General features: G+C 49.0%; 1 protein-coding gene and 1 long non-coding RNA gene across 2 annotated transcripts in view; one reads left to right on the plus strand and one right to left on the minus strand.

Moving 5' to 3' along the window:
• Window positions 1-26,558, minus strand: part of LOC309346275 — a 303,343-nt gene that overhangs the window by 240,800 nt on the left and 35,985 nt on the right. The window lies entirely within an intron of this gene.
• LOC309345689 (leucine-rich repeat and fibronectin type III domain-containing protein 1-like protein) overlaps window positions 1-26,558 on the plus strand; it is a 73,922-nt gene that overhangs the window by 31,537 nt on the left and 15,827 nt on the right. The window contains exon 2 of the mRNA XM_081868985.1: window positions 9,398-10,811. Within this exon, the coding sequence (XP_081725111.1) occupies window positions 9,421-10,811 (1,391 nt within the window). The 5' untranslated portion in view covers window positions 9,398-9,420. The remainder of the gene's footprint in view (window positions 1-9,397; window positions 10,812-26,558) is intronic.

Consider the following 26,558-nt stretch of genomic DNA (forward strand, 5'->3'; position numbering starts at 1 on the left):
CTTACTAGGAACCGAAGTACTGCCCACTCCACACTCGGGTCAGCTACAGATTGCTCTGTACTTTCTCACACATACAATGCGCTGGATACTTCACCACACTCTACCTCCCAATCCTTCCCTTTCCCTACACCAGATCACCATCTGATGTACCCAACCACCTAGCGTACTCAGTTTCCCCTTACTGAGACGCAGAAGTTTGATCAAGACTTCTCTTCCTCCCAATTAATTGGAGGGCCAAAAATCCCTTTGTGCACTTACCCTTGGTTGGTTCCCTGTTTCCCCCGGTCCGTCGCCGCCAGTGAGCAGGGTATCAGACAGACGAGTCTTCTGCGTTCCCCCTGGAAAAAAATTACCAGTGCGCGCTTTGGGTAAGCAGTTGTCCTCTCTCTTGTACCCTGCCCAGTAGGGCGAAGGGGCTGCGTTCCAGCAGACCACTTATCCGAGTCACAGGGCACCATAAAATGTAGCACCCTGCTTGTGGTTAATGCTTAGCTGGAATGAAATATTCAACGCAGCAATAGAGAAATTAAAATAGTAATTTATTTGTCAGACAAATAAATAAGAGGCTCAGTGGTACGTGGTTACCAAGCTCTGGCCTGGCCTCCTGCCATTCTGGCCAGCACTTATATTCCCTTAATCCAGCCCCCTTTGCTCCTCCTGTGGCTGCCTCTGTCCAATCAGCCTGGTTGAAATTCCTATTGGCTGTTTGCTAGAACCAATCACAAAAGATACACCCACAAAAGATACACCCATTTCCTTGCCCTTATATGGGAGACAAAGAGCTATATATAAATGACAAATAAGTAATAATATATCTTACATGGAATCTTAATTACCAGCTCACCTCTTGCCCTTCTTGCCCTATTGCCTTCTAAAACAAATGGTTTAATCTTACATTTTATGTTCAACAGATGTCAAGGATCTTGAGTTTCACATAAACATTGAAAGATTTCCTTCATTTAATGTTTCTAAACAAAATGCCTGACAACTATATATCAAGACTGCCCGGATGGCGTCTTCTGTCTGGCAAGGGGGGGGGCTGGTGGCTGACTTAATTTCAGGATAAATACAACTCTTACAACCATATGAAATAAGAATCTAGCATTCCTTAAATCCTTTGCATAATTACATTTAAGCCAATATATTTAAGCTAATATATTTCATACATTTATCATAGGTAGCCTCTTAAAAGAATAAAGCTTCTCAAAGTGAAAAGGAAGGAACTCAATAAAACACAGCTTTTAAAAGAAGCCTCTTCAGTTTGCACCTCCCCCTTTCCCCCTCCTCTCCAGCCTCAAAATAAAATAGGAAGAAGCTGCTTCTTCTGCCAAGCCAGTTGCCTTTCCAACATTTAACACATTTTAACCTTTTTTAACTCTCTCAGTTTAAGAAACAGCTTTAGAAGAGACTTCCCCAAAAATGCTCTCTTTCTTTCTAGCTAAATGTTTTTCCTTCCATTTGCTCCTGGCCTTTCAACCTTAGAAAGAAGATCTGGCTCATTTTACTGGGAGGCACATTAGTATTATCTTTCCCCATTCCTAATGGTGTTTTGTCAGCCTTGGGGCAGCATATGTAATTCTCCCTTTTTATGACTTTGAGAATTGTTTTTCTACTATAAATCAATGGGGCCCTTCTTGTCTTAGGAGGAAAAACATCTTGCCAAGGTTCTTTTAGGCAGCTGGTCTTTTGCCTGGCATGAAACATTTGAAAATCCTTTTTTTAAGCTCATTTTTAAATACAAGCCTTGATTGAAATATATAGAAGCTTTGATAAACATGCAGGCTTATGATTAGATGCCTCACTAGGACCAATCAGGCTGCTGCATTTTGGATCCTATTCAACTCAGTACATAACAGTCCCACTTCACGGAACACAGGAACACAAACATCCTGTCTTCGTCACTTCCCACTCGGTGGAGTCAAAACATACAGCGTCATGTGATAGACAACAATCCCATGACTGCAATCACGGAGCAGGAATTCTAACACCACTGTGACTCTCAGCTTCTAGACCTGTTCTGGAAGACTCTCCTTCTCCTGAAACGCCCCCCTCCAGCCCCCATCGCTCAATCCCCTTGCTTCTAGCACCTCCCAGCTGTTTGGCAGTGGAATGGTCTCCCTTGGGAAGTTGGGGACTCGCCTTCCTTGGAGATTTTAAAGCAGAGATCGGATGGCCATCAGTCATGGATGCGTTAGCTGAGATTCCTGCATTGCAGGGGGTTGGACTAGATGACCCCAGGGGTCCCTTCTAACTCTACGATTTATGATCCTAGCTCATTCCTTCCCCAGACTGCTCCGCCGTGTCCCCACCACCACAACCCAGGATCTAAGTCATCATCTTCTGTGTCCTCCCTCCCCTCTTCATCATCCAGCCAGTCCCTGACATTAGGGGTATTTCGCCACCCGGAGAACAGGACCCTGGACTTGATGGTGTGCCCCGCGGAGGACCTTAAGGTCCACAAATGACAACATTTTGGAGGTCCCAAGTCGCAAGGTGGTTAGATTGGTCTCAACTAGGGCCAGGGCCTTTTCAGTACTGGCCCCGACTTGGTGGAACACTCTGTCACAGGAGACTAGGGCCCTGCGGGACTTGACATCTTTCCGCAGGGCCTGCAAGACAGAGCTGTTCGGCCTGGCCTTTGGTTTGGACTCAGTCTGACCCTTATGTTTCCCTCCCCTGAGGGTTTTGGTTTATGGTCTACTTTTAAAATGAGGCTGCATTTTAAATTGCATTTTAACCTGTATTTTAAATTGGTTTTTCACCCTATTATGTTTTTTACTGCAATTTTACTGATGTTAGCCGCCCTGAGCCGATCTCTGCCCAGGGAGGGTGGGGTATAAATGCAATTTATTATTATTATTTATTATGGAGCTCTAATGTTAATAATAATAATAATAATAATAATAATAATAATAATAATAATAATTTATTATTTATACCCCGCCCACCTGGCTGAGTTTCCCCAGCCACTCTGGCCGGCTTCCAATCAAGTTCTAAAACAATATAGCATTAAATATTAAAAACTTCCCTAAACAGGGCTGCCTTCAGATGTCTTTTAAAGATAAGATAGCTGCTCATTTCCTTCACATCTGAAGGGAGGGCGTTCCGCAGGGCGGGCGCCACCACCGAGAAGGCCCTCTGTCTGGTTCCCTGTAACCTCACTTCTCGCAATGAGGGAACTGCCAGAAGGCCCTCGGCGCTGGACCTCAGTGTCCGGGCTGAATGATGGGGCCCTTCCACTCATTGCCTCTGGCTCCCCCTGCTGTCGGCCTCCTGCCTCACACCCTCCCATGCCTAAGGAGCATCATCTCCTGTTGATTTGAGCTGTTTAGAAATTGGAGCACTTAACTGGGGAGCTTCACGAAGGAGGAGTTTATGGCGGGCAGGGAAGGCAGCCAAACAATTGCACTGGGTGTTGCGGGAGGGGTGTGTCGGGGAATCGATTGGCGAAGGTCACACCTGGCGATTGTTCTGTGCCTCTGTTTGCGCTCCGCTGTTTGCTGGTTTGAAAAGCGTTCCCAATGATGTCAAGGCCCTGCAGATGGGATGAGAGGAATGAGCGTTGCGGGATAAACAAACGTTTTGAATGGAGAGCCGTGTCAATAGGAGTGAATCTTGAAATCCAATTTAGCAATTCAGAAAAGCAGGCTAGAGGAAGCGTCAGGTTTGTGTGTGTGTGTGTGTGTGTGTGTGTGTAAAGATATAAAAAGCCAGAGATGAGAGCTTTGTCGAATTGTAAATGATGTGGAGTAGAAGGAATTTTCCTCTCTCCCTCTTTGATAATGCTAGACCTCCGGGTCACACGGCAGAACTGAAGCAATGGCGGGTTCAGGACAGGCATAAAGAAGAATTTCTCTACCCGACACGTAATTAAGTTACGGGATTCCATTATGACAAGATGTGTTGATGGCCTCTGGCTCCCATGGCTTTAGAAAAGGATTACGCAGATTCTTGGGAAAAAGAAATAGAGAGCTGCTAAATGGATGTCTGGGATGAAAGTGCAGGAACGCCTCCCCCGCCCCTTCTCTGCCTTTCTAAACAGTGGAACACTTGCTTGGCATGCAGAACGCTCCAGGGTGTGTCTGGGACAAAAGATGGCTGGGATAGGTAAAGGTAAAGGGACCCCTGACCATAGCTGTCAAGCGTCCCATATTTGGCGGGAAAGTCCCTTATCCCAGCGCTGTGTCCCGCTGCTGTCCCTTATTGATGATGTCCCTTAAATTTCCCGGGTTTCAAACGAAGCAGCTCCTCTCCCTCCCTCCCTCCCTCCCTGCCGGCCAGGGAGGAGGGAGGCTCCAACTGTGTTGCTTGGCTGCGTTGCTCACCCAATAAGGAGTCTCAGAACGACTGGGGGGTGGAGCTTGCATGCCTTGTGCCAATCAAATCAGCCGCCTTGCCTGGGGACTCGCCTTTGCTCAGCGCTTCCCAGCGGAGAGGTGACGGTGGTTTTCCTTGCTGCATCCCCTTTGCCGGGTTGCTGCGCTGTGGGAACCACCGCTTGAGGCTTCATTTGGCTGCTGGCTGGGCTTTCTGCCTTTGGCTCAGAGGGGCTCAGAAGTTGAACATACCTGTGCCTAGAAAATCCCTTATTTTGGCTGCTGGTCCCTTATTTTCAAAACTGTAAGTTGACAGCTATGCCCCTGGCCATTAGGTCCAGTCGTGGCCGACTCTGGGGTTGTGGCGCTCATCTTGCTTTATTGGCCGAGGGAGCCGCCGTACAGCTTCCGGGTCATGTGGCCAGCATGACTAAGCCGCTTCTGGCGAACCAGAGCAGCGCACGGAAACGCCGTTTACCTTCCCGCTGGAGCGGTACCTATTTATCTACTTGCACTTTGACGTGCTTTTGAACTGCTAGATTGGCAGGAGCAGGGACAGAGCAACGGAAGCTCACCCCATCGTGGGGATTCGAACCGCGACCTTCTGATCGGCAAGTCCTAGGCTCTGTGGTTTAACCCACAGCGCCACCCGCGTCCAGCTGTCTTCAAATATCTGAAGGGCTGCCACGTGGAAGGTGGAATAGAAAATGAGATTCCGACTGCAGCGGTACCTTGGTTCTCAAACTCAATCCATTCCAGAATTCTGTTCCGAAACCAAAGCATTCCAAAACCAAGGCACACTTTCCCATAGGAAGTAATGCAAAACGGATTAATCTGTTCCAGACTTTTAAAAACAACCCCTAAAACAGCAATTTAACATGAATTTTACTATCTAACAAGACCACTGATCCATAAAATGAAAGCAGTAAAACTGGGTTCCACACAATCACAAAAACAAAACAAAAAGAGCTATGAAAATAAAACTGCAAAATAAATAGCAAAGACAGACAGACCTCAGCGTAACACTCAAAACAGAAGCTTGGCACTCAAAACGGAGCACGTTCAGCTTCCGAAAGAAGTTAGCAAACTGGAACACTTACTTCCGGTTTGCAGTGTTTGGGTTCCAAGTTGTTTGAGTGCCAAGGCGTTTGAGAACCAAGGGACCGCTGTAAATATCAGAAAGAACTTTCCCTACTGCATGGATGGGAGGTCGCCTGCTCTTGATGGGGTTACACACTCCCTCTGAAAGAGCAGGTGCTTAGCTTGGGGGTCCTCCTTGACCAAGGCCTCCCAAACTAAGGGCCGTGGGCCGGATAAGGCCCGAGGGACTCATTTATCCGGCTCGCGGCCCGCTCTTACCGGCACTGCACTGCGCGGCTGCCCACTTCCGGGTTGGAGGAGCACCGGAAATAGCTTGTGCACATGCGCAAGGATTATTTGCGCATGCGCAAGCGTTATTTCCGGCGCACATCCGGGTTCGAGGAGGCCCTTGCACATGCACACAAGCTATTTCCGGTGCTCCTCCGACCCGGAAGTGCACTGGAAATAGCATATGTGCACGCATTTGGGCACGTGCTCCCCTACCATCCGGCCCGCCGCGCAATCGGCGCTGGAGACACCGGCCCGAGGTGCGGTAAGTTAGTTGACCTCTGTCCTGGACCCTTTGCTGTTGCTTGAGGCTCAGATGGCCTCAGTGGCCTTTCATCAGCTTTGGCTGGTGTCCCAGGTGAGCCCCTATCTGGACAGGGATAATTTACTGTATTTTTTGCTCTATAAGACTCACTTTTTCCCTCCTAAAACGTAAGGGGAAATGTGTGTGCGTCTTATGGAGCGAATGCAGGCTGCGCAGCTATCCCAGAAGCCAGAACAGCAAGAGGGATTGCCGCTTTCACTGCGCAGCGATCCCTCTTGCTGTTCTGGCTTCTGAGATTCAGAATATTTTTTTTCTTGTTTTCTTGTTTTCCTCCTCCAAAAACTAGGTGCGTCTTGTGGTCTGGTGCGTCTTATAGAGCGAAAAATACGGTAACTTCTGTTGTCCATGCTCTGCTTAGATTACGGCAATGTGTTATACGCGGGGCTGCCCCCGAAGACAGTTTGGAAACTTCAGCTGGTGCAGAATTCAGCGGCCAGGTTGCTCACCGGGTCAAGACGGTCTGAGCATATCGTACCAATCCTGACCTGGCCGCACTGGCTGCCGATTAGTTTTCGGGCCCAATTCAAAGTGCTATTTTTGAAACTGATTCTGTATTTTGTGTTTTTATCATGTATTTTTATGCTGCTGCAAAGGGCCCTGAGATCTGAGGGTGAAGGCTGGAATACAAATATAATAAATAGGGGAAAAAATAATAAATGAAAATGACCCTTTGAATCCCTTTCAACTCTATGAAGCAGCTGGGCTCTTCTCTCTTTTAAAACGTTTTTTGGTAAAGTTTTGAAGCTTCCTTTTGTAACGTGTATAAAACAGAGAGAATGGTTATAACAACAGATGAAAATTTTGAAAATGAAAAACAAAGCTGTCAAACAGGGATATAGGATGAGTACAGTTGCTCATGAGTTAAAATAACAAAGGCCAAGTGGGGAATATTTTTGCCAGGCTGTGATGATTGTTGGCTCAAAAATCAGGACCTCACTGTATATTCAATTGTATAAAAAGTGCATGCATTTTCAAGTCCCTGCTGAAACCTCAAATTATCCCTTATAGCTAAATTCCAGAGTGAGTGATAACAAGCGCCCGGTGTAAGATTTGGGGCTATTTTCCACTGAGAGGCTCCCAGTTTTTGGCCTGATTGTGATTAGTTGTGCTGCTTGCGTTGCAGTGGGTTGAATAGATTGCCTTTGGGTCCCTTTCAGCTGTGCAATTCTATGATTAGTTGTGAAGGACCAACCACATCTGCTATTGGGTCCCCGGAACACAGATTCACACAAAGCTGCAAAACGTCCTTGCAGGATTTTATTTGAAGTGCATATATGCAGAACAGAGGTACAGGGCGATAAGTTCGCAACCTGCACAGCCAGTCAGGGTGCGCCCCCTTTTTATAGATTTGCAGAATACAATACCACCTGATTTCTTGTGAACCACCTGATTTCTTGTAAACCGAAAGTTATGGCAACTTCCTATGTCCTTACATGGGCTTGCCCCCCCCCTTCCTTCCTGCACCAGCCTCTCCACGCTATGAACCTCGACACGTGTTCACATGTAAAACATGTGATTTATACTAATAGCAATAAGATGGGGCTTTGTCTCCTGCGTTACCCTCCTCCCTTTCAACTCGCCTCCTTGTCTTCAGTCTCCCCCTGTCCGGGGCCACAATTGTTACGAAAAAGGAGCTGCAGCTGGCTGTAAAGCCAAACAGGATGTTGATGTTTGTGGCTGTACCGTGGGAACGAAGGGACAGCCTATTCACTGTACTGAGCACCGGATGTTAGCTCAGAGTGTCATCTGATCTGTACTGGAAGTACAGGGGTGGAGTTTCTCTCTCTGCTGTTGGTGTTTGGAGAGTGCAGACATGTTTCTCTGTACTGCTGCATAGACAGAAATAAAGGCATGTAAATACATTTCTGTCTGTCTCTTTCTCCCTCCTGGGGAAGACAGGGAGGAGGGAAGAGCGGTGTGTTCTTCTCACGTTTGAGGAGAATCGCCGATAGAGACCTCGCCTGTCTCCTGCCGGGAGTTGCTGACAGGGAGGTCAACAAGGAACTGAAGCCGGGTGCCTGGACAGTGGCAAATTCCTCTGACAAGGCTCGAGATTCCAACAACAATAACACCCATTCAATCTTGCTCTGATCTTTTACCCGCCTTAGCCAGACATTCCAAAGAGAGGCCCATTTTACTGTAACATTTAAGCAACAGAAAAAACCCTGTCCCTCTGGCTGGTGTAGAAACCTCCCCCCTTTGGGATAATATAGAACAATTTGGAGGTTTTTAAGCAGAGCTTGGATGGATGCGATTCTTCGGCTTTGATTCCCACATTGCAAAGGGGTCCGAGTAGATGATGTTTGGGGTCCCTTCCAACCGTACAATTCTACATATCATTGGAGGCTGTTAAGCAGAGGTTGGATGCCATCTATAGCTGTGATTCATTGCAGGAGGTTGGAATAGATGATTCTTGGGGTAACCTTCCACCCCTAAAACTCTGGAATACTGAAGGAGCATCTCCACCCCCATCGTTAAGCCCGGAAACTGAGGTCCAGCGCCGAGGTCCAGTGAGGTTGCAGGGAACCAGTGTGGCAATCACACAGGGTCCCCGGACGTTTGACGGTCTATTGATCCCTGTGCTCGCATCCCACCGCTGCCACCAACCCATTACTCTTGGGTACACACTGAGTCCAGACAGTTGTTAAACCAAATAAACAAGTTTATTTTATAAGCATTAACAAGTTTATGGTTTCTCAGATAATTTTCTTGTCAGTTTCTTAACCTTAGTTTCTTTACCGGCCTATACCTTCCTAATACCTTCTGACTGATTATCTCAACTGTTTGACTGATTCCTCTTATCAGATTCTCTCTCTCTCTCTCTCTCTCTCTCTCTCTCTCTCTCTCTCGCATCAAACTAGCCCAACCCACAGACTTATCCTCCCTCTCTCTTCTCTAACTCCAGACTGACTTCTTAACAACTCTAACTCTAACTGCTCCCCTTGGGTTCCTATAGGTTAGCTATTTTACAATTAGTTAACCCTTTCCTTATGACCCCAGTATGACGTCACACACCTAGGTGGGCAAACGCCACAACCAGGCAGAGGGCCTTCTTGGTGGTGGTGCCCGCCTTGTGGAACGCCATCCCATCAGACGTCAAGGAAATAAACAACTGTCTGACTTTTAGAAGACATCTGAAGGCAGCCCTGTTTAGGGAAGCTTTTAATGTCTGATGTTTTATCGTTTTTAATATTCTGTTGGGAGCCGCTCAGAGTGGCTGGGGAAACACAGCCAAATGGGCAGGGTATAAATAATAAATAATAATAATAATAATAATAATAATTAATTATGTGACCCAGCTGAGCTCCCTTACTTCTAAAGTCCTGTGAGCTGCCATGGTGTCGACCCCTTCTAACTTCTCCCCTCCCCCCCTCTGTTTTCTCCGCAGTTCCTCCCTCTGACAGCAGCACCATGGAGCGGCTCCTGCTCTGCTTCCTGGTGGTGCTCAGCACCAGCCTGGGTCGTGCCCAGGTGTGCCCCAAGCGCTGCATGTGCCAGAACCTCTCTCCCTCCCTGGCCATCCTCTGCACCCGGACGGGCCTCCTCTTTGTGCCCACCGTCATCGACCGGCGGACGGTGGAGCTGCGCCTGACAGACAACTTCATCACCGTCGTCCGCCGCAAGGACTTCTCCAACATGACCAGCTTGGTCCACCTCACCCTCTCCCGCAACACTATTAGCCAGATCCTGCCCTACGCCTTCGCTGACCTCCGCAGCCTCCGCGCGCTACACCTGGATAACAACCGCCTGCTGTTGATCGGCGCCGAGCAGCTAAAGGGGCTGCCCAACCTGCGCCACCTCATCCTCAGCAACAACCAACTCCAGGACATCTCTCCCGGGGCCTTCGATGACTTTGCTGGCACCCTGGAAGACCTGGACCTCTCCTACAACAACCTGGTGCAAGTCCCTTGGGACACCATCCGCCGGCTCAACAACGTCAACTCCCTCAACTTGGACCACAACTTGATCGACTACGTCCCCGAGGGGGTGTTCACGAACCTTCTCAAGCTGGCCCGCTTGGACATGACGTCCAACAAGCTCAAGAAAATTCCCCCGGACCCACTTTTCCTCCGCATTCCTGTCTACGCCAAATCCAAGGGGTCTCCTCTGTCCTCGCTGGTCCTCAGCTTCGGCGGCAACCCTCTGCACTGCAACTGTGAGCTGCTGTGGCTGCGGAGGCTGACCCGCGAGGACGACTTGGAGACCTGCGCCTCTCCGCCGGACCTGCTGGGGAAATACTTCTGGACCATCCCGGAGGAGGAGTTCATCTGCGAGCCGCCGGTCATCACCCGATACACTGGCCGGCTGGTAGTGACGGAAGGCGAGGAGGCAGTTCTTCGGTGCCGCGGCGTGGGCGACCCCGAGCCCTCCATCCACTGGGTCTCGCCGGAAGGCAAAGTGGTGGCCAACACCTCTCGGACGACGTCCTACGAGAATGGCACGCTTGAGGTGCTCATCGCCACCGTCCAGGACACTGGGGCCTTCACCTGCATCGCCTCCAACGCCGCCGGGGAGGCCACCACGTCCATCGAGCTGGTGGTGAACCCTTTGCCACACCTCGCCAACGGCACAGCCCCCAAACTCCCCGAGGCGGCAGGGCCCTCAGATATCTTGACTCCGGCTAAGGGCGCCCTCCCCGCCGGTGCCAACGAAACGGGGGCCTCTCAGGACAAGGGGGTGGCGGCCTCGGAGGTGTCGGCCTCCTCGGTGCTGATCCGCTGGTACCCCCAGTGGCACGTGCCCGGTATTCGGATGTACCAGATCCAATACAACAGCTCCTCGGACGATACCTTAGTCTACAGGTGAGCATTGCGGGGTTCCCTAAAGTGGCAGTTCTTGTTGAGAGGCAGGCAAAATCTCTGGCAGTTAAATGAGGAGAGGCAGCATATAAGTGAGAGGATTTAGACATTAGGAGAGGAGATTATATATATAATCCCGTCGTTTGGTCCCAGCGCCTGCCAACCTAGCAGTTCGAAAGCACCCCCGGGTGCAAGTAGATAAATAGGGACCGCTTACCAGCGGGAAGGTAAACGGCGTTCCATGTGCTGCGCTGGCTTGCCAGATGCAGCGATGTCATGCTGGCCACGTGACCCGGAAGTGTCTGCGGACAGCGCTGGCTCCTGGCCTCTAGAGTGAGATGAGCGCACAACCCTAGAGTCTGGGAAGACTGGCCCGTACGGGCAGGGGTACCTTTACCTTTACCATATATATATATATATATATTTGTATGTGTGTGTATGCTTTTACCGAAAGATTTTCATGGATAACAAAGGTACCTATAGAGCATCTCTGTTTTTCATTCATAGAGTCGCATTTGATGTGATACGCTGTTCACATAGTCGAAATAATAATAATAATAAATTGTCTAGTAGCACCTTAGAGACCGACTACCTAAGGGATGTGGGTGGCGCTGTGGGTTAAACCAGTGTTTCCCAACCTTGGGCCTCCAGCTGTTTTTGAACTACAATTCCCGTCATCCCTGACTGCTGGTCTTGCTAGATAGGGATGATGGGAGTTGTAGGCCAAAAACATCTGGAGGCCCAAGGTTGGGAAACACTGGGTTAAACCACAGCGCCTAGGACTTGCCGATCAGAAGGTCAGCGGTTTGAATTGCTGCGAAAATTGTCTTGGCTTCTTTGCTCTTTGGGGCTGGGGTGGGGGGAACCCGGGCTTCCCCAGCAGCTCTGGGAGAAGCGGATTCCCCCCCCCCCCCGATTTCCCCATCTAAAAACTAGGTGTGCCCTGTGGTCTGGTGCGCCTTATGTAGCGAAAAATACGGTACATTTTTGGGCTGTGACCTTTGCACATCTTCCAGTCCCGAGATCGTGGGGTGGTACAAAGTTATTTTGGCACCTGTTTCCACCCCGTCACTTTCCCCTTGCACAGGGGAAAGGTCTCAGAGACAAGGGTCACAGACAGGACATGGCAGACTATTTAGACCGCAAAAGGTTAGACAGAGGGCAAGATGTTCAGACAGCTGTGGCCTTATCTGTGAGGGGCAGTGTGCGCCACACCCCAAGGTCACACGTGCAGACCATAGCTGTCAACTTACAGATTTGAAAATAAGGGACCTGCAGCCTTGAAAATAAGGGACCAGCAGCCAAAATAAGGGATTTTCAGGGCACAGGTATGTTCAACTTCTGAGCCCCTCCGAGCCAAAGGCAGAAAGCCCAGCCAGCAGCCAAACGAAGCCTCAAGCGGTGGTTCCCACAGCGCAGCAACCCGGCAAAGGGGATGCAGCAAGGAAAACCACCGTCCCCTCTCCGCTGGGAAGCGCTGAGCAAAGGCGAGTCCCCAGGCAACGCAGCCGATTTGATTGGCACAAGGCATGCAAGCTCCACCCCCCAGTCGTTCTGAGACTCCTTATTGGGTGAGCAACGCAGCCAAGCAACACAGTTGGAGCCTCCCTCCTCCCTGGCCAGTAGGCAAGGAGGGAGAGGAGCTGCTTCCTTTGAAACCCGGGAAATTTAAGGGACATCATCAATAAGGGACAGCAGCGGAACATGGCGCTGGGATAAGGGAGTTTCCCGCCAAATAAGGGACGGTTGACAGCTATGGTGCATACAGCTGAGGCTGCCCAAGGGCGGGAGTGTGCTCCGCAACCCAGTGATCATTCCGACACTGCTTCCTGTGGCAGTGAGTTCCACGGTTTAACTCTGTGCTGCATGAACAGGTTGCTTCTTTTACCTGTCCCGAATCTTATTCAAGGCGACACTTTTTGCAACCTAGAGGAAAGCCTTTGCCCCTTCTTGCCATCAGCAGAAGGTCAGGTTTTTCTTCTTAGAGGCACAGAAGCCGTTGCTGGCGAAAAAACTGTCACACAGTCAGAACCTGTGGGTGCCCCACGCTGGCTAAGTTTCCCCACCACCGAAATACGGCTTTCCCCTTTCCGCCTTGCGCGATTTCACCTTGGCTCCGCCGACCGCGGCAGCCTGCGAACGAGAGCAGTGAGTACCCGTCATGCTTTGGGTGCCCAGCTCCTGCCTTTTGAAGTCGGCCTCAGATAAAGTTGCTGTTTTACCTTCTGAAATCCTCCCCTCTGGAGGCTGAAGGAGAATAATTCATAAGCTGCCGGAGCAGGGGAACCACGCTGCGATCAGTGGAAATCCGGTAGCGGGGGAGCTCCGGGGGCCTTTTCATCTCAAAGACATCTCCGTGTTTGTGATGGTTTATCCTTGCCGGAGGGGAAGGGCAGGTTGTGCGGTCAGCGAGCTGGATTTTTGGCTTCGGTCAGCACTGAAAGGATCCAGGAAATGCCAAGAACTGTGGACAGGGCTATGCTGTGCGACACTTCTGAATGGCAGTTTCTGGAAACTGCAGGAGATGAGAGTGTTCCTGTGGTTGTATCCTGCTTCCCTTTGGGGCATCAATTTGGCCCCTGTGAGAACAGCCAGTGGCCTGATCTAGCAGCCAGGCTTTTAACAATTTCCTTACGGAACCTGCAGGTCTAGAGGCAGTCTGTCTAGATCCCCAGGTTCTTTGGGGTATTTGGCCACTGAAATAATCATATAGAATTATAGAATTAGAATAAGAAGAAGAAGAAGAAGAGGAGGAGGAGGAGGAGGAGGAGGAGGAGGAGGAGTTTGGATTTGATATCCCGCCTTTCACTCCCCTTCAGGAGTCTCAAAGCGGCTCACAATCTCCTTTTCCTTCCTCCCCCACAGCAAACACTCTGTGAGGTGAGTCGGGCTGAGAGACTTCAGAGAAGTGTGACTGGCCCAAGGTCACCCAGCAGCTGCAGGTGGAGGAGCGGGGAAGCGAACCCGGTTCCCCAGATTACGAGACTACCGCTCTTAACCACTACACCACACTGGCTCTCATAAAACTGCAGAGTTGGAAATGTGGGATGTGAAACACAAGAGTGGTCAAGTGCAACAGTCCTAGAGTGAATACATTTACACATGGGGAGGAATGTTTGTCCAGCCAGCAGGTAAACTTCCTGTTTCCTTCTGGACTGGGACAGACTTCCTCTGCATGGGACTAGAGGTGGGTGTGGCCTCACCTGTGCAGGTAACAAAAGCACAGGACTGGCCACCATCTCTTTCTCTATGACTATTTTCGTCGAAGAAACAACATCTGCTTAGCCAAAGATGCTGTCTTGGCTTCCAGCCCAGAGAGGACAAAGGGACTGTCTCCTTATGAGATAGTTTCCAGGTGTACAGTGGTACCTTGGTGTCAGGGAACTGCCATCGGAGCCAGGGGTGGTGCTGAGGCTCCCTAATGATGATGCTGGAGAGGGAACCAGCAAAGGGAGAGAGGATGCTTCCGCTGGGGAAGGAGATAGAGGTGACGCCAGGGAGAAAGGGGAGTCCGAGGGAGCTGCGGAGAGAAGGCTCCAGGACTCTTCCAGTGAAGCCAGCGGGGAGAGCACAGGACCTCCTCTGGGGACGCCCACTCTGCGCAGACAACTTTCACGCAGAGAAGGGAGGCGACGATTGGGTGTGAAAGAACTTCTATGTTGGAAGAAATTCAGGAAACGCCCACTGGCGGATTTTTCCAGTGATTGAGACAGTCATGGTGTACTGACTGTCCAGCCTGGGGGGAAAGTTTTGTCCAAACTACTCAGCTCGGAGCAGTTTGCGCTTTAGGCACAAGCAACCCCATACCCGATTACACTTGGGATGCGAACGGGATCTGTTCCAGACAGTGGCGTAGCGTGGGTTGTCAGCACCTGGGGCAAGGCAAGTAATTTGCACCCCCTAACCCGTGGATTTGCGCCCCCTAACCACGGATTTGCACCCCCTAACCCTAACACCCAGATGTTGCGCCCGGTGTGGCCGGCCCCCCTGCACCCCCCTCGCTACGCCACTGGTTCCAGAGCCCTGTTCACATCCTGAACAGAACGTAAGACGCAACTGTTCTTCCGCGCATGCCCGTGACATCATTTTGACCGTCTGCAAATGTGCGAGATGTGTGAGCAGTGAAACCCTGAAGTAATGTGCTCCATTACTTCCGGGTTGCTGCGGAGCGCAACCTGAAAATACTTATCCTGAAGCGTATTTATCCCTGACCCTGTACTCCACCGGGAGCCAGTGCAGCTGGTAAAGCACTGGATGAATGTGCTCCTGTGGCAAGGAACCCATGAGGTGTCTCGCCGCAGCATTTTGCACCCGCTGGAGTTTCTGGGTCAGTCTCAAAGGCAGCCCCACATAGAGCGAGTTACAATAATCAAGCCTGGAGGTGACCGTCGCGTGGATCACTGTGGCCAGGTCAGGGCGAGAGAGGTAAGAGCCAGCACACAGCAAAAGGCATCAAGAGGAGATGTAAGCTTTCAGAATATTTAGAATTAACCAAATTGACAGATATAATAAGACAAACACCCAAAAGTGAAGTGAATAAGGAATGGGAGTGCCTAAATGAATACCTTAAAAGCCAAGGTTCAAGGACAGAAATCTGGCTGAGTCTGGAATAACCTTGTGAAGTGAAAGGAGAAGAAAGAGGGATTTATATCTAGATGCTAAGATAGAGATGATCAGGAAAACAGGAAGACACAATGAGAGGTAAAGGAGGTGCTGTGGCATTGGTGGAAGTCAATATTTCTTTTTCTTTTTAGTGTTTATATTTCTAACTTATAAGATTTGGATTTGTGTTGTTTTTTTGCATGCTTGTTTTTGTGTTTTGTGTATTGTTATTTTCTGTTATTTTATAATAAAATTTATTATTCAAAAAACAAAAAACAACAAGAGATGGGCTCAAGAGAGAAAGATGGTTCCATGACTAGCTCCTTTATGGGGTCTCCCAGGTCACACCCATCTACTTGGTCACATAATAATAATAATAATAATAATAATAATAATAATAATTATTATTATTATTATTATTATTATTTTATTTATATCCTGCCCTCCCCAACTGAAGCTGGGCTCAGAGCGGCTAACAACAGTAAAATGATACAACATTCTAAAATCGTTCCATTATAAAATCAGTTCAAATCAGATTAATGGCGACCATTGGGCTAGAGTTGTGTGAGGATTGCCAAAGGAGCGGGTCAGACTATGCCCTGGCCAAAGGCCTGGTGGAACAGCTCCGTCTTGCAGGCCCTGTGGAAAGATGTCAAGTCTCGCAGGGCCCTAGTCTCTTGTGACAGAGCGTTCCACCAAGTCAGGGCCACGGCCGAAAAGGCCCTGGCTCTGGTCAAGGCCAGCCTAACCTCCCTGTGGCCCGGGACCTCCAAGGTGTTTTTGTTTGAAGACCGTAAGGTCCTCTGTGGGACATACCAGGAGAGGCGGTCCCGTAGGTACAAGGGTCCTAGGCCGTATAGGGTTATAAAGGTTAAAACCAGCACCTTAAACCTAACCCTGTACTCCACCAGGAGCCAGTGCAGCTGGTATAGCACCGGGTGAATGTGATCCCGCGGCAAGAACCCCATAAGGAGTCTTGCTGCAGCATTCTGCACCCGCTGGAGTTTCTGGGTCAGTCTTAAGGGCAGCCCCACGTAGAGCGAGTTACATGCAGAGGGAGGATACTCCCAACCAGGTGTGGCAGGAAGCCCTTCAGCAACATTCCCTGGTGTAGTGGTTAAGAGCGGTAGTCTCGTAATCTGGGGAACCGGGTTCGTGTCTCTGCTCCTCCACCTGCAGCTGCTGGGTGACCTTGGGCCAGTCCCACTTCTCTGAAGTCTCTCAGCCCGACTCACCTCACAGAGTGCTTGTTGTGGGGGAGGAAGGGAAAGGAGATTGTTAGCCGCTTTGAGACTCCTTCGGGTACTGATAAAGTGGGGTATCAAATCCAAACTCTTCTTCTTCTTCTTCCTGGGCAAACAGGAAATGTTGTATTTGACTGCTTCAGTGATATTACATCCCTCACATACAGGGAGTGAACCTGCAACCTTGGCGTTATGAGCACCATGCTCTAACCAACTCTGCCACTGGAAAAGGACGTTGGACTAGATGCGCCCTTGGCCTGAGCTAGCAATCAGACTCTTCTAGGTTCTTACACAGCCTCCAGGCAGTCTATCTGGATCTCTTGGTTCTTAGGGGTATTTGGCCACTGCGAGAGCAGAATGCTGGATGAGATGGGCCATTGGCTTGGTCCAGTATACAGGCTCTTGTTGTTGTTGTTGTTTTGTTGTTTAGTCGTGTCCGCCTCTTCGTGACCCCCTGGACCAGAGCACGCCAGGCACTCCTGTCTTCCACTGCCTCCCACAGTTTGGTCAAACTCATGCTGGTAGCTTCGAGAACAATGTCCCACTATCTCGTCCTCTGTCGTCCCCTTCTCATTGTGCCCTCCATCTTTCCCAACATCAGGGTCTTTTCCAGGGAGTCTTCTCTTCTCATGAGGTGGCCAAAGTCTTGGAGCCTCAGCTTCAGGATCTGTCCTTCCAGTGAGCACTCAGGGCTGATTTCCTTCAGAATGGAGAGGTTTGATCTTCTTGCAGTCCATGGGACTCTCAAGAGTCTCCTCCAGCACCAGAATTCAAAAGCATCAATTCTTCGGCGATCAGCCTTCTTTATGGTCCAGCTCTCAGTTCTGTACATCACTACTGGAAAAACTAGAGCTTTCACTATACGGACCATACAGGCTCTACCCATGTTCTTATGCTGTTGGCACATGCCAAGATTTGAGGGGCAACTGGAGCAGTTCGGTTTCCAAAGGATCTCTGCCCCTTTAAAAAAACAAGACAAAGCTTCTAGTCCCTAGGTTTGCAGAAGCAGGCTTTGAATCTCAGAAGCCCTGAGGAGGAGCTGTTTATGTAAGTTTCGTGGTTGGGGGTCAGGAGACTGCGGTTCTCCTTCTCCTAGCGCTTCAGAGGCAGAATGAATTATGCAAAGAAGCCGAGAAGAAAAGGAAGGATAATTCATGCAAAGGCAATCAGGGCCTTGATTTGCACGATTTTAATGCAGGTCACCGTATCAAGCTTCATCACGGTGCTGGATTTAGGCATGGAATTTGATCGCAGCTTCTGGGAAATTGCTGAACACACGCGCACAATCGCACACAGGGCACCAGTGGCTCAGTGGCAGAGAATCTGTCTTGCAAGAAGGACGGTTCCAAGTTCAATTCCTGCTGGAATCTCCAGGTAACAATGGCAGAGGCTCTGTGATGGCCTGGGATTCAGACTCGGAGGCTGAACCTGAGGAATCCCAGCCTGCACAGGATTCTCCGCCTCCAGAACCAGCTGAGCCGGGGCTGGGGCATGAGCCTGAAGGGTCCTCACCTGTGCTGGATCCTCAGGTGCAGGCACCAGCTGAGTCTGCTCTGGCTCAGGAGGTGATGGAGGACCCATTGCCTGCAGGTGCTCCACTCTCAGCCCTGTCAGAGGAAGCTGAGGTTGCCTCTGGGTCCATTAACCCTCCAGCCTCTCCTGAGCTGCAGAGGCTCAGGGCAGAGAGGCAGAGGGAACTAAGTTCCTGCAGGAGGAGGGCTCGCCTCCAGGCCAGGAGAGGCGAGTCACCTGAGGATTGGGGCCACCCTATGCCTCGGGGCAGATAAAAGCCAGCCAGCCCTAGTCCCAAGTTGCAGGAGCAACATTGTTGGTAGCCAGTTCCTGCCTGAACCCTGTCCTGCCGGAGCTCCTGACCTCGCCTGATTCCCTGTCTTGGACCCAGCTTGAGCTTTGACGGACGGCCTCAATATTGTACCCTCGGACTGGACTCAGACCACACCTCAAAACCACAGGACCAGCACAGGCTCCTTCCTGAAATCCTGGACAGCTTCTGCCAGCCCGTGTTGGCAGTATTGGGCTTTATGGACCAGTGTTCTGATTCAGCATGAAGGATCTCCCTAGCTTCCCACGTTGACTCTCCCAAAGGGGCTTTCCTCCTGGCTAAGTTGTGGAGCCTGCTCCCCTTACTTCTGACAGCGTGCAAAAAAGTCTTGAAGGTGACTTAGAGAGACAGCTGGGGGAAAACAATAGGACGCTAAACATTAGAAGAGGAATAAGCATAAATAAAACAGATGCCCCACAAAAATAAAAATACCAGATTTCAGCAGCCGAGAGAGAGGAGAGCGTATCAGAGACAAGCAGCTGCTGCGATCGGTCCTGATAATAGCCCGGCTCTTAAATAAACTAATTGGAACAGGGTCTACTTGCTCCTTCCAAGAGAAGGCAGCATTGATCGGGGCAGGCAGGGAGCACACAGCGGAGGCTTATTAAATTATGAAGGCAGCTCTGCAGGAACAGAGAAAACGAATAGTGGGAGCTTAAGATAAGATAAGAAGATAAGAAAAGCCCGTTGGATCACGCCAAGGACCCATCTGGTCCAGCCTAATACATCTAAGAATCTAGAAATGTTGATAGACTGACTCTGCACATGGAGGTTCCATAAGACGGCCCTGGGTACTGGGTCGGTCCAGCATCCTGTTCTCATGGGGGCCAAATACCCCAAACAACCAAGAAGCAAGATAGACTGCCTCTAGACCTGGAGGTTCCATAAGAAGAGCCTGGGTACTTGATTGAGTCAATGGCCCATCTAGTGGGAAACCCTTATAGTAGATTTGAGCACAAGAGCCCTCTCTGTAGGAAAGTTCAGGGATGCAGGAGAGGATATATTGTTTGATTATAGCCTTTCCCACTTGTGTTAACAAGTTCACAATTTAGCAGAGTAACATTCCCCCTTTTAAACTCACAGCGGATGTGAATCCATCCCTCATGTGAATCTAACGAATCCATCAACTAGCTTCCTGCAATATACAGGGGAATGTACTCTGCTACCAGCTCACTAGCGTGAGTGAGGAAGGATAATATTCAATCAATATAGCCTCTCCTCCTATCATCAACTTTCCCACAGTATGGGGCAGCTGCAAATTCCTGCATTGCGGGGGGTTGGACTAGATGATCCTCAGGCTCCCTTTCAGTGGGAATGTTCAGGGATGTAGGAGAGGATACAGTGGTGCCTCGCAAGACAAACTTAATCCGTTCCGTGAGGCTCTTCGTCTAGCGGTTTTTTCGTCTTGCAAAGCAAGCCCATTGACAGCTTAGCGGATTAGCGCTATTAGCGGTTTAGCGGCTTTTAGCGGATCAGCTGATAAGCGGCTTAGGGAAAGGGGGAAAAAGGGGGAAACACCCCGCAGGAACTCGCAAGACATTTCGTCTTGCGAAGCAAGCCCATAGGGAAATTTGTTTTGCGAAGAGCCTCCAAAACGGAAAACCCTTTCGTCTAGCGGGTTTTCCGTCTTGCGAGGCGTTCATCTTGCGGGGCACCACTGTATATTGTTTGATTATAGCCTTTCCAACTTGTGTAAACAAGTTCGCAATTTAGCAGAGTAACATTCCCCTTTTTAAACTCACAGCGGATGCGTTTGCTCAGGCTCGCTAAAGCCTCTACAATAACTGTTCTGGTATTTTCCCCTTATTCCCTCATAAAAGATAAGACATGACACAGTCTTCTATAAAAGTATTAAAAGAGTTTACTCACTCACATTCAGTACACAATCAGATCCCAGAAGGCAGGCTTTGCTTAGAAAAGTAACATATACCTGGAAATTATCACATAAGGAGACAGTCCCTTTGTCCTCTCTTGGCTGGAAGAGAGCATCTTTGGCTAAGCAGATGTTGCTTCTTCGATGCATGTAGTCAAAGAGAGAGAGATGGTTGCCCTGCCCTGTGCTTTTGTCCTTACCTGCACAGGTGAGGCCACGCCCACCTCTAGTCACACGCAGAGGAAGTCTGTCCCAGCCCAGAAGGAAACAGGAAGTTTACCTGCTGGCTGGACAAACATTCCTCCCCATGTGTGAACATGTTCACTCTAGGAAGGTTGTTCTTGACTGCTCTTGTGTTTCACATCCCACACTCCTCTTCGGTTTCCAGCAACTCGTGTTCAGAAGCATAGCTGCCTCCTCTATGAATATTTCTAATTCTCTTCTAAAGCTATCCAGGTCGGTGGCCATCACTGCCTCCTGTGGCAATGAGTTCCATAGTTCGTGCTCTGTGAAGATTTCCTTTGTACTACCTGTCCTGAATATTTCAGCATTCAGCTTCATTGCGCCTCCTCTAGAGGAGAGAGGGAGAAAAACGCCTCTCTTTCTCTGCTCCAGCCATGATTTAATAAACTTCCATCTTGTCGCCCCTTTCTCCTTTTATCTAAACTAAAAAGTCCCAAATACTACAACTGTTCTTCACAGAGGAATCCCTCCACTCCCTCCATCATTTTGGTCGCCCTTTTCTGAAACTTTCCCAACTCTAGAATATCCTTTCTGAGGGGAGGCGACCAGAATTATGTGCAAAGTTCTCCAAATGCAGTCGCACCGGAGGTTTGTATAATAATAATAATAATGATGATGATTTTTATTTATACCCTGCCCTTCTGGTTCAAAAACCGGGCTCAGAGCAGCTAACAACAAATTTATTGTAAAAGCAGCATAAAATACAGTATAAAAACACGAATAACAATAAAATTCAGAAATCAATTTAGGGGAAATCCATCTAATAAGCATTAGATAATCACCAGGGCTAGCTGGCTGAATTAGTCATTATGTTATTGGCTGTTTTATTTTCAATTTCTTTTCTAATGACCCCCAGCATGGAGTGATTTCAGGTAGCATTCCCTGAACTTCAGACGGCGGCGTTGGGATTGATCTACCCTGCGTCGAAATTATCGGTCCCTCGTCACCCTTAAAACCCGAAACTGGTTGCTTCTGATGTGTGTGAGGACGAAAACAACTTCTCCCCAGAGCGTCCCACCCCCTCTGTCTGTGTGAGTCACCTGTCTGGATGTGCCTCCTGACAGGAAGAGTGACTCAGTCAGAGACCCAACAGGTGGCTCATTCCGTCTCCTTTGAGAGCGATGGAGCGATTCTGTGACGCCGACAACTCAGTCGTTTCTCAGCTGGATATGCCTGGAATGGGAAAAAAGAGCCCCCTTTCTCCCTCTCTCGTGACACCAGAACAACTGGATTTTACATTGCAAGATTCAGGGCAGAGAAAAGGAAGGTTAATGTTTCGTTAACCTGTGGAACTCTCTGCCACAGGAGGCAGGGATGGCCAGCAAATATGGATGGCTTTTTAAGAGAGCTGGGCAAATTCGTGGAGGCAGAGGTGCCGGGTTGTCCCCCAAGATTGGAGGGCCAGCGCATGTTAAACGGATCAGGACCGTGATACCTCAAGGACCGCCTCTTTCCATATGAACCTACCCAGACCCTGAGACCATCATCCTTTTTTTTCCTTCCAAAAATTTTATTAATTTTCCAAATTTATAGCAAACATATCAACAAATATAAAAAGAAAACATCAAAAAACAAACAAACGAACATAGATCCTGACTGTAATAATTCCTCTTTTGTTAACATTGTTAGGTGACTTCCTCAAATCCCCCTGGCTGAGTTTCCATATACGGTATATCATTGTAGCAGTTTTCCAAAACTATTTTCACATAAAATTTACATAGTCAATTAACATCTTTCTTTCTTTTCATTTTAACTTTAAACACGTTATTCTATAACATCCCATATTTAATCCTAGGCCAATCTGATACTTGCAAGCAATTCTATTTAGATTATCTTAGCATATTTAGATAAATAGTCTTTAATTTTCTTCCATTCCTCCTGGTACTCCTCCTCCTTCTGGTCGCGGACTCTTCTGGTCAGGTTGGCTAGCTCCCAAAAGTCCATCATCTTCATTTGCCATTCCTCCACTGTTGGTATGTCTTGTAATTTCCAATTTTTGGCCAACAAAATTCTAGCTGCCGTTGTGGCATACAAAAACAGTCTGACATCTTTCTTGGGCAATTCCAAACCTGTTATTCCAAGTAGAAAGGCTTCTGGTTTCTTGATAAATGTATATTTCAACATTTTTTTCAATTCATTATAAATCTTTTCCCAGAAGTCTTTTACCTTCTTTTTCTTTGCATTTCCAAAATAGATTATCATTTTATGGTAGATCTTTGCTAGTTTTACAGAGGTTAAGTACCATCTATACATCATTTTCATAACATTTTCCTTTAACACCATACATGCAGTGAATTTGACCCCTCCTGGCCTTCTGATATCTGAGTGCCAGACAGGTAGCCATTCCAGAAATAACAATCCCAGATGAAGACAAAAGGATGTGATTCACTTGGCTGGGAAACAGGGAAATGTAAATATCTCTTTTGTTACACTTGATGGGTGTTTGGTGGAGGGCAAGGGGAACCATGGGGCAGGGTCCAGGATGCTCGGATTGCTGCTATCAGACATCCCCTTCCATGATGTAACCATGACGGATGAGTGATGTAGTTTGGGGGGTGGGTGTAGCATGGGGACTGGTAAAGGGTAAAGGGACCCCTGACCACTAGGTCCAGTCATAGCCGACTCTGGGGTTGCAGCGCTCATCTCGCTTTATTGGCCGAGGCAGCCGGCGTACAGCTTCTGGGTCATGTGGCCGGCATGACTAAGCCGCTTCTGGCGAACCAGAGCTGCGCACAGAAACACCGTTTACCTTCCTGCTGGAGTGGTACCTATTTATCTACTTGCACTTTGACATGTTTTTGAACTCCTAGGTTGGCAGGAGCAGGGACCGAGCAACGGGAGCTCACCCTGTCGAGAGTATTCGAACCGCCGACCTTCTGATCGGCAAGCCCTAGGCTCTGTGGTTTAACCCACAGCGCCACCCAGCTAATAAAAGTTTGGGTTCTCTTTTGTTCAGGGCTTCCACCTTGTTCCACCTTGTGGCAGGTGAGAGTCCTGTCACGACAGTCTTCAATAAAGACCAAGCCTACTGACTGCTGTTTTGCTCCGGTATTCCTGGCTGGTGTCCTTGTTTTTTTGTCCAAGGGAGCCCTCAGATTTCTCCATTAACAGTTGAGAGGAACAGGGAGAATTGCCAAGGATTTCAGACCAGGAGCTAGAGGCTGCCAACGGGGTCTGGACCCGGGGCGTTCTAGATGCAAGGCAGGTGCGCTCTCCCACCCATCCCGCCTTTGCCCAGACTTTCGTGGAATATTCCACCTCGCCTCCCTGCACCCTCCTCCTCTTCTGTTTTTCCTTCTTCCTACACGCATCCCCCCCCCCCCCGCGAAGCTGCTGAGTTGCTCTTCCTATTTGCAAGGAGGCAGAGAGGCTGTCAGAACCTGTCCCCTGGGTCGCCATGCCTCCCCTTCCCCCCCTCTCCCCGCGCCCTGGCAGATGGCCCAGAACTAGCCTGTCTGCCTGCCTGGCCGGAAAGAAACGGCTAATGTTAAGTGACCTACTTATGATGCGGAACGCAGCCATGTTGCCTGCGCTCCTCTCCAAATCCCGGTTGCAGGCGTGGGAACGCAGAACTCCGGAGGCTGTGTTGATGCGATGCGGTGGGGAGGGAGGCAGGCCAGGAATGGGGGAGACCCGGTCGCCCGGCCTCAGAAAAGGGCATTGTGGAGTTGGGAAATGTCCAGGGAGAAGTCATTCCTCTCCTCTCTTGTGAAGTGAGACACCAATGCGGGCATCCAGGCAGCAGAGTGAAAAGGGAACTCTCCCTTTGAGCAGGGTACAATGGATTTGTGGAACTCTCTGCCACAAGATGGGACGCGGGTGGCACTGTGGGTTAAACCACAGAGCCTAGGGCTTGCCAATCAGAAGGTCGGCGGTTCGAATCCCTGCGACGGGGTGAGCTCCCGGTGCTCGGTCCCTGCTCCTGCCCACCTAGCAGTTCAAAAGCATGTCAAAGTGCAAGTAGATAAATAGGTACTGTTCCGGCAGGAAGGTAAACAGTGTTTCTGTGTGCTGCTCTGGTTCACCAGAGTCTTGGTTGACCACAAACTTGACATGAGCCAACAGTGTGACGTGGCAGCTAAAAAAGCCAATGCAGTTCTGGGCTGCATCAATAGCAATTCTGGGCTGCATCTAGATCAAGGGAAGTAATAGTGCCACTGTATTTCTGCTCTGGTCAGACCTCACCTGGAGTACTGTGTCCAGTTCTGGGCACCACAGTTCAAGAAGGACACTGACAAACTGGAACGTGTCCAGAGGAGGGCAACCAAAATGGTCAAAGGCCTGGAAACGATGCCTTATGAGGAATGGCTAAGGGAGCTGGGCATGTTTAGCCTGGAGAAGAGGAGGTTAAGGGGTGATATGATAGCCATGTTCAAATATATAAAAGGATGTCACATAGAGGAGGGAGAAAGGTTGTTTTCTGCTGCTCCAGAGAAGCGGACATGGAGCAATGGTTCCAAACTACAAGAAAGAAGATTCCACCTAAACATTAGGAAGAACTTCCTGACAGTAAGAGCTGTTTGACAGTGGAATTTGCTGCCAAGGAGTGTGGTGGAGTCTCCTTCTTTGGAGGTCTTTAAGCAGAGGCTTGACAACCATATGTCAGGAGTGCTCTGATGGTGTTTCCTGCTTGGCAGGGGGTTGGACTCCATGGCCCTTGTGGTCTCTTCCAACTCTAGGATTCTATGACCTAGAAGCTGTACGCCGGCTCCCTCGGCCAATAAAGCGAGATGAGCGCCGCAACCCCAGAGTCGGCCACGACTGGACCTAATGGTTAGGGGTCCCTTTACCTTTACCTGCCACAAGACGCATGAGGTTAATAATAATAATAATAATAATAATAATAATAATAATAATAATAAATTGTATTTATACCCTGCCCTCCCCAGCCAAGACGGGGCTCAGGGCCGCTAACAACCGATACAAAAACGAATTGATTGAAATACAACTTGAAAAACAAGATTAAAATACAACTTTAAAACATGAAAACTTAGAGAGATGTTGATGGCTCTAGCTTGTCTCACCCCCTGGTACAGGTTCATGAAAGGCTGACTAAATTGATCCAGGGTTATGGAGAGGCTCAGCAAGGAAGAAAGGCTGTAGCACTTAAGAGAAAGAGCGTCTTCTTCTTCTTCTTCTGAGCAAGATTGTCTTCCATAAACACGGTTTTAACCGTGTGTCTGTAAGTGGCTGTGGAGGCCAATTCTGGACCCACACGTCCTTCCACAGTGGGGGCATTGGTTTCCCGGCGGGAGTTGATCCTGGTGAGCGTTTGCCAAGCGTGCCTTCCTCTTAGGGCAGGAACGGCCCCAAACTTGGCCCTCCAAATATATAACAATATCATGAGATTTCTCTGGTCTCAGGACCTTCCCCCACCCCACCCCTGGAGTCCCATTTTAAACATTTAAAACCACATCTTTTTCCAAACTCTTAACTTTTATATCAATCTATATTATCCATGGTAATTGTTACACTGCAAGTGAAATCAAAATCCTGCCAATGTTTCCATCTGCTTACAGTGGTCTCTTAGATAAGTTATCAATATTTCCCATTCTTTTGTAAAGTTTTTGTCCTCTTGGTTCCTGAGTTTTCCAGTCAGCCGCTCTTGAACTCTCTTGGCAATCTATCTTTTGCTCCAATTCAGCGTTAAAGAGCAGGTTTTCCTGGGCAAAGTGATGGTGTAATAATAATAATAATAATAATAATAATAATTGTTACAAGATAAGAAAGGTTATTTTTGTATGCAACAGCCGCAGCTAGACTTGTACATGCAAATAATTGGAACACCATACCCACAAAAGAGGACTGGATTTGTAAATTATCTGATTTTATTGATATGGCGAGACTAACAGCAGCCATAAGGTACCAGACTAATCCATTCTGAGGGCAGAATGGAAATGCTATGAAGGGGACATGACTAAACACTGGTCTAAGGACAACATGTT

The sequence above is a fragment of the Podarcis erhardii genome (genome assembly GCF_964252035.2).
Source record: "Podarcis erhardii genome assembly, chromosome: 7".
In the NCBI taxonomy this organism is placed as follows: Eukaryota; Metazoa; Chordata; class Lepidosauria; order Squamata; family Lacertidae; genus Podarcis; species Podarcis erhardii.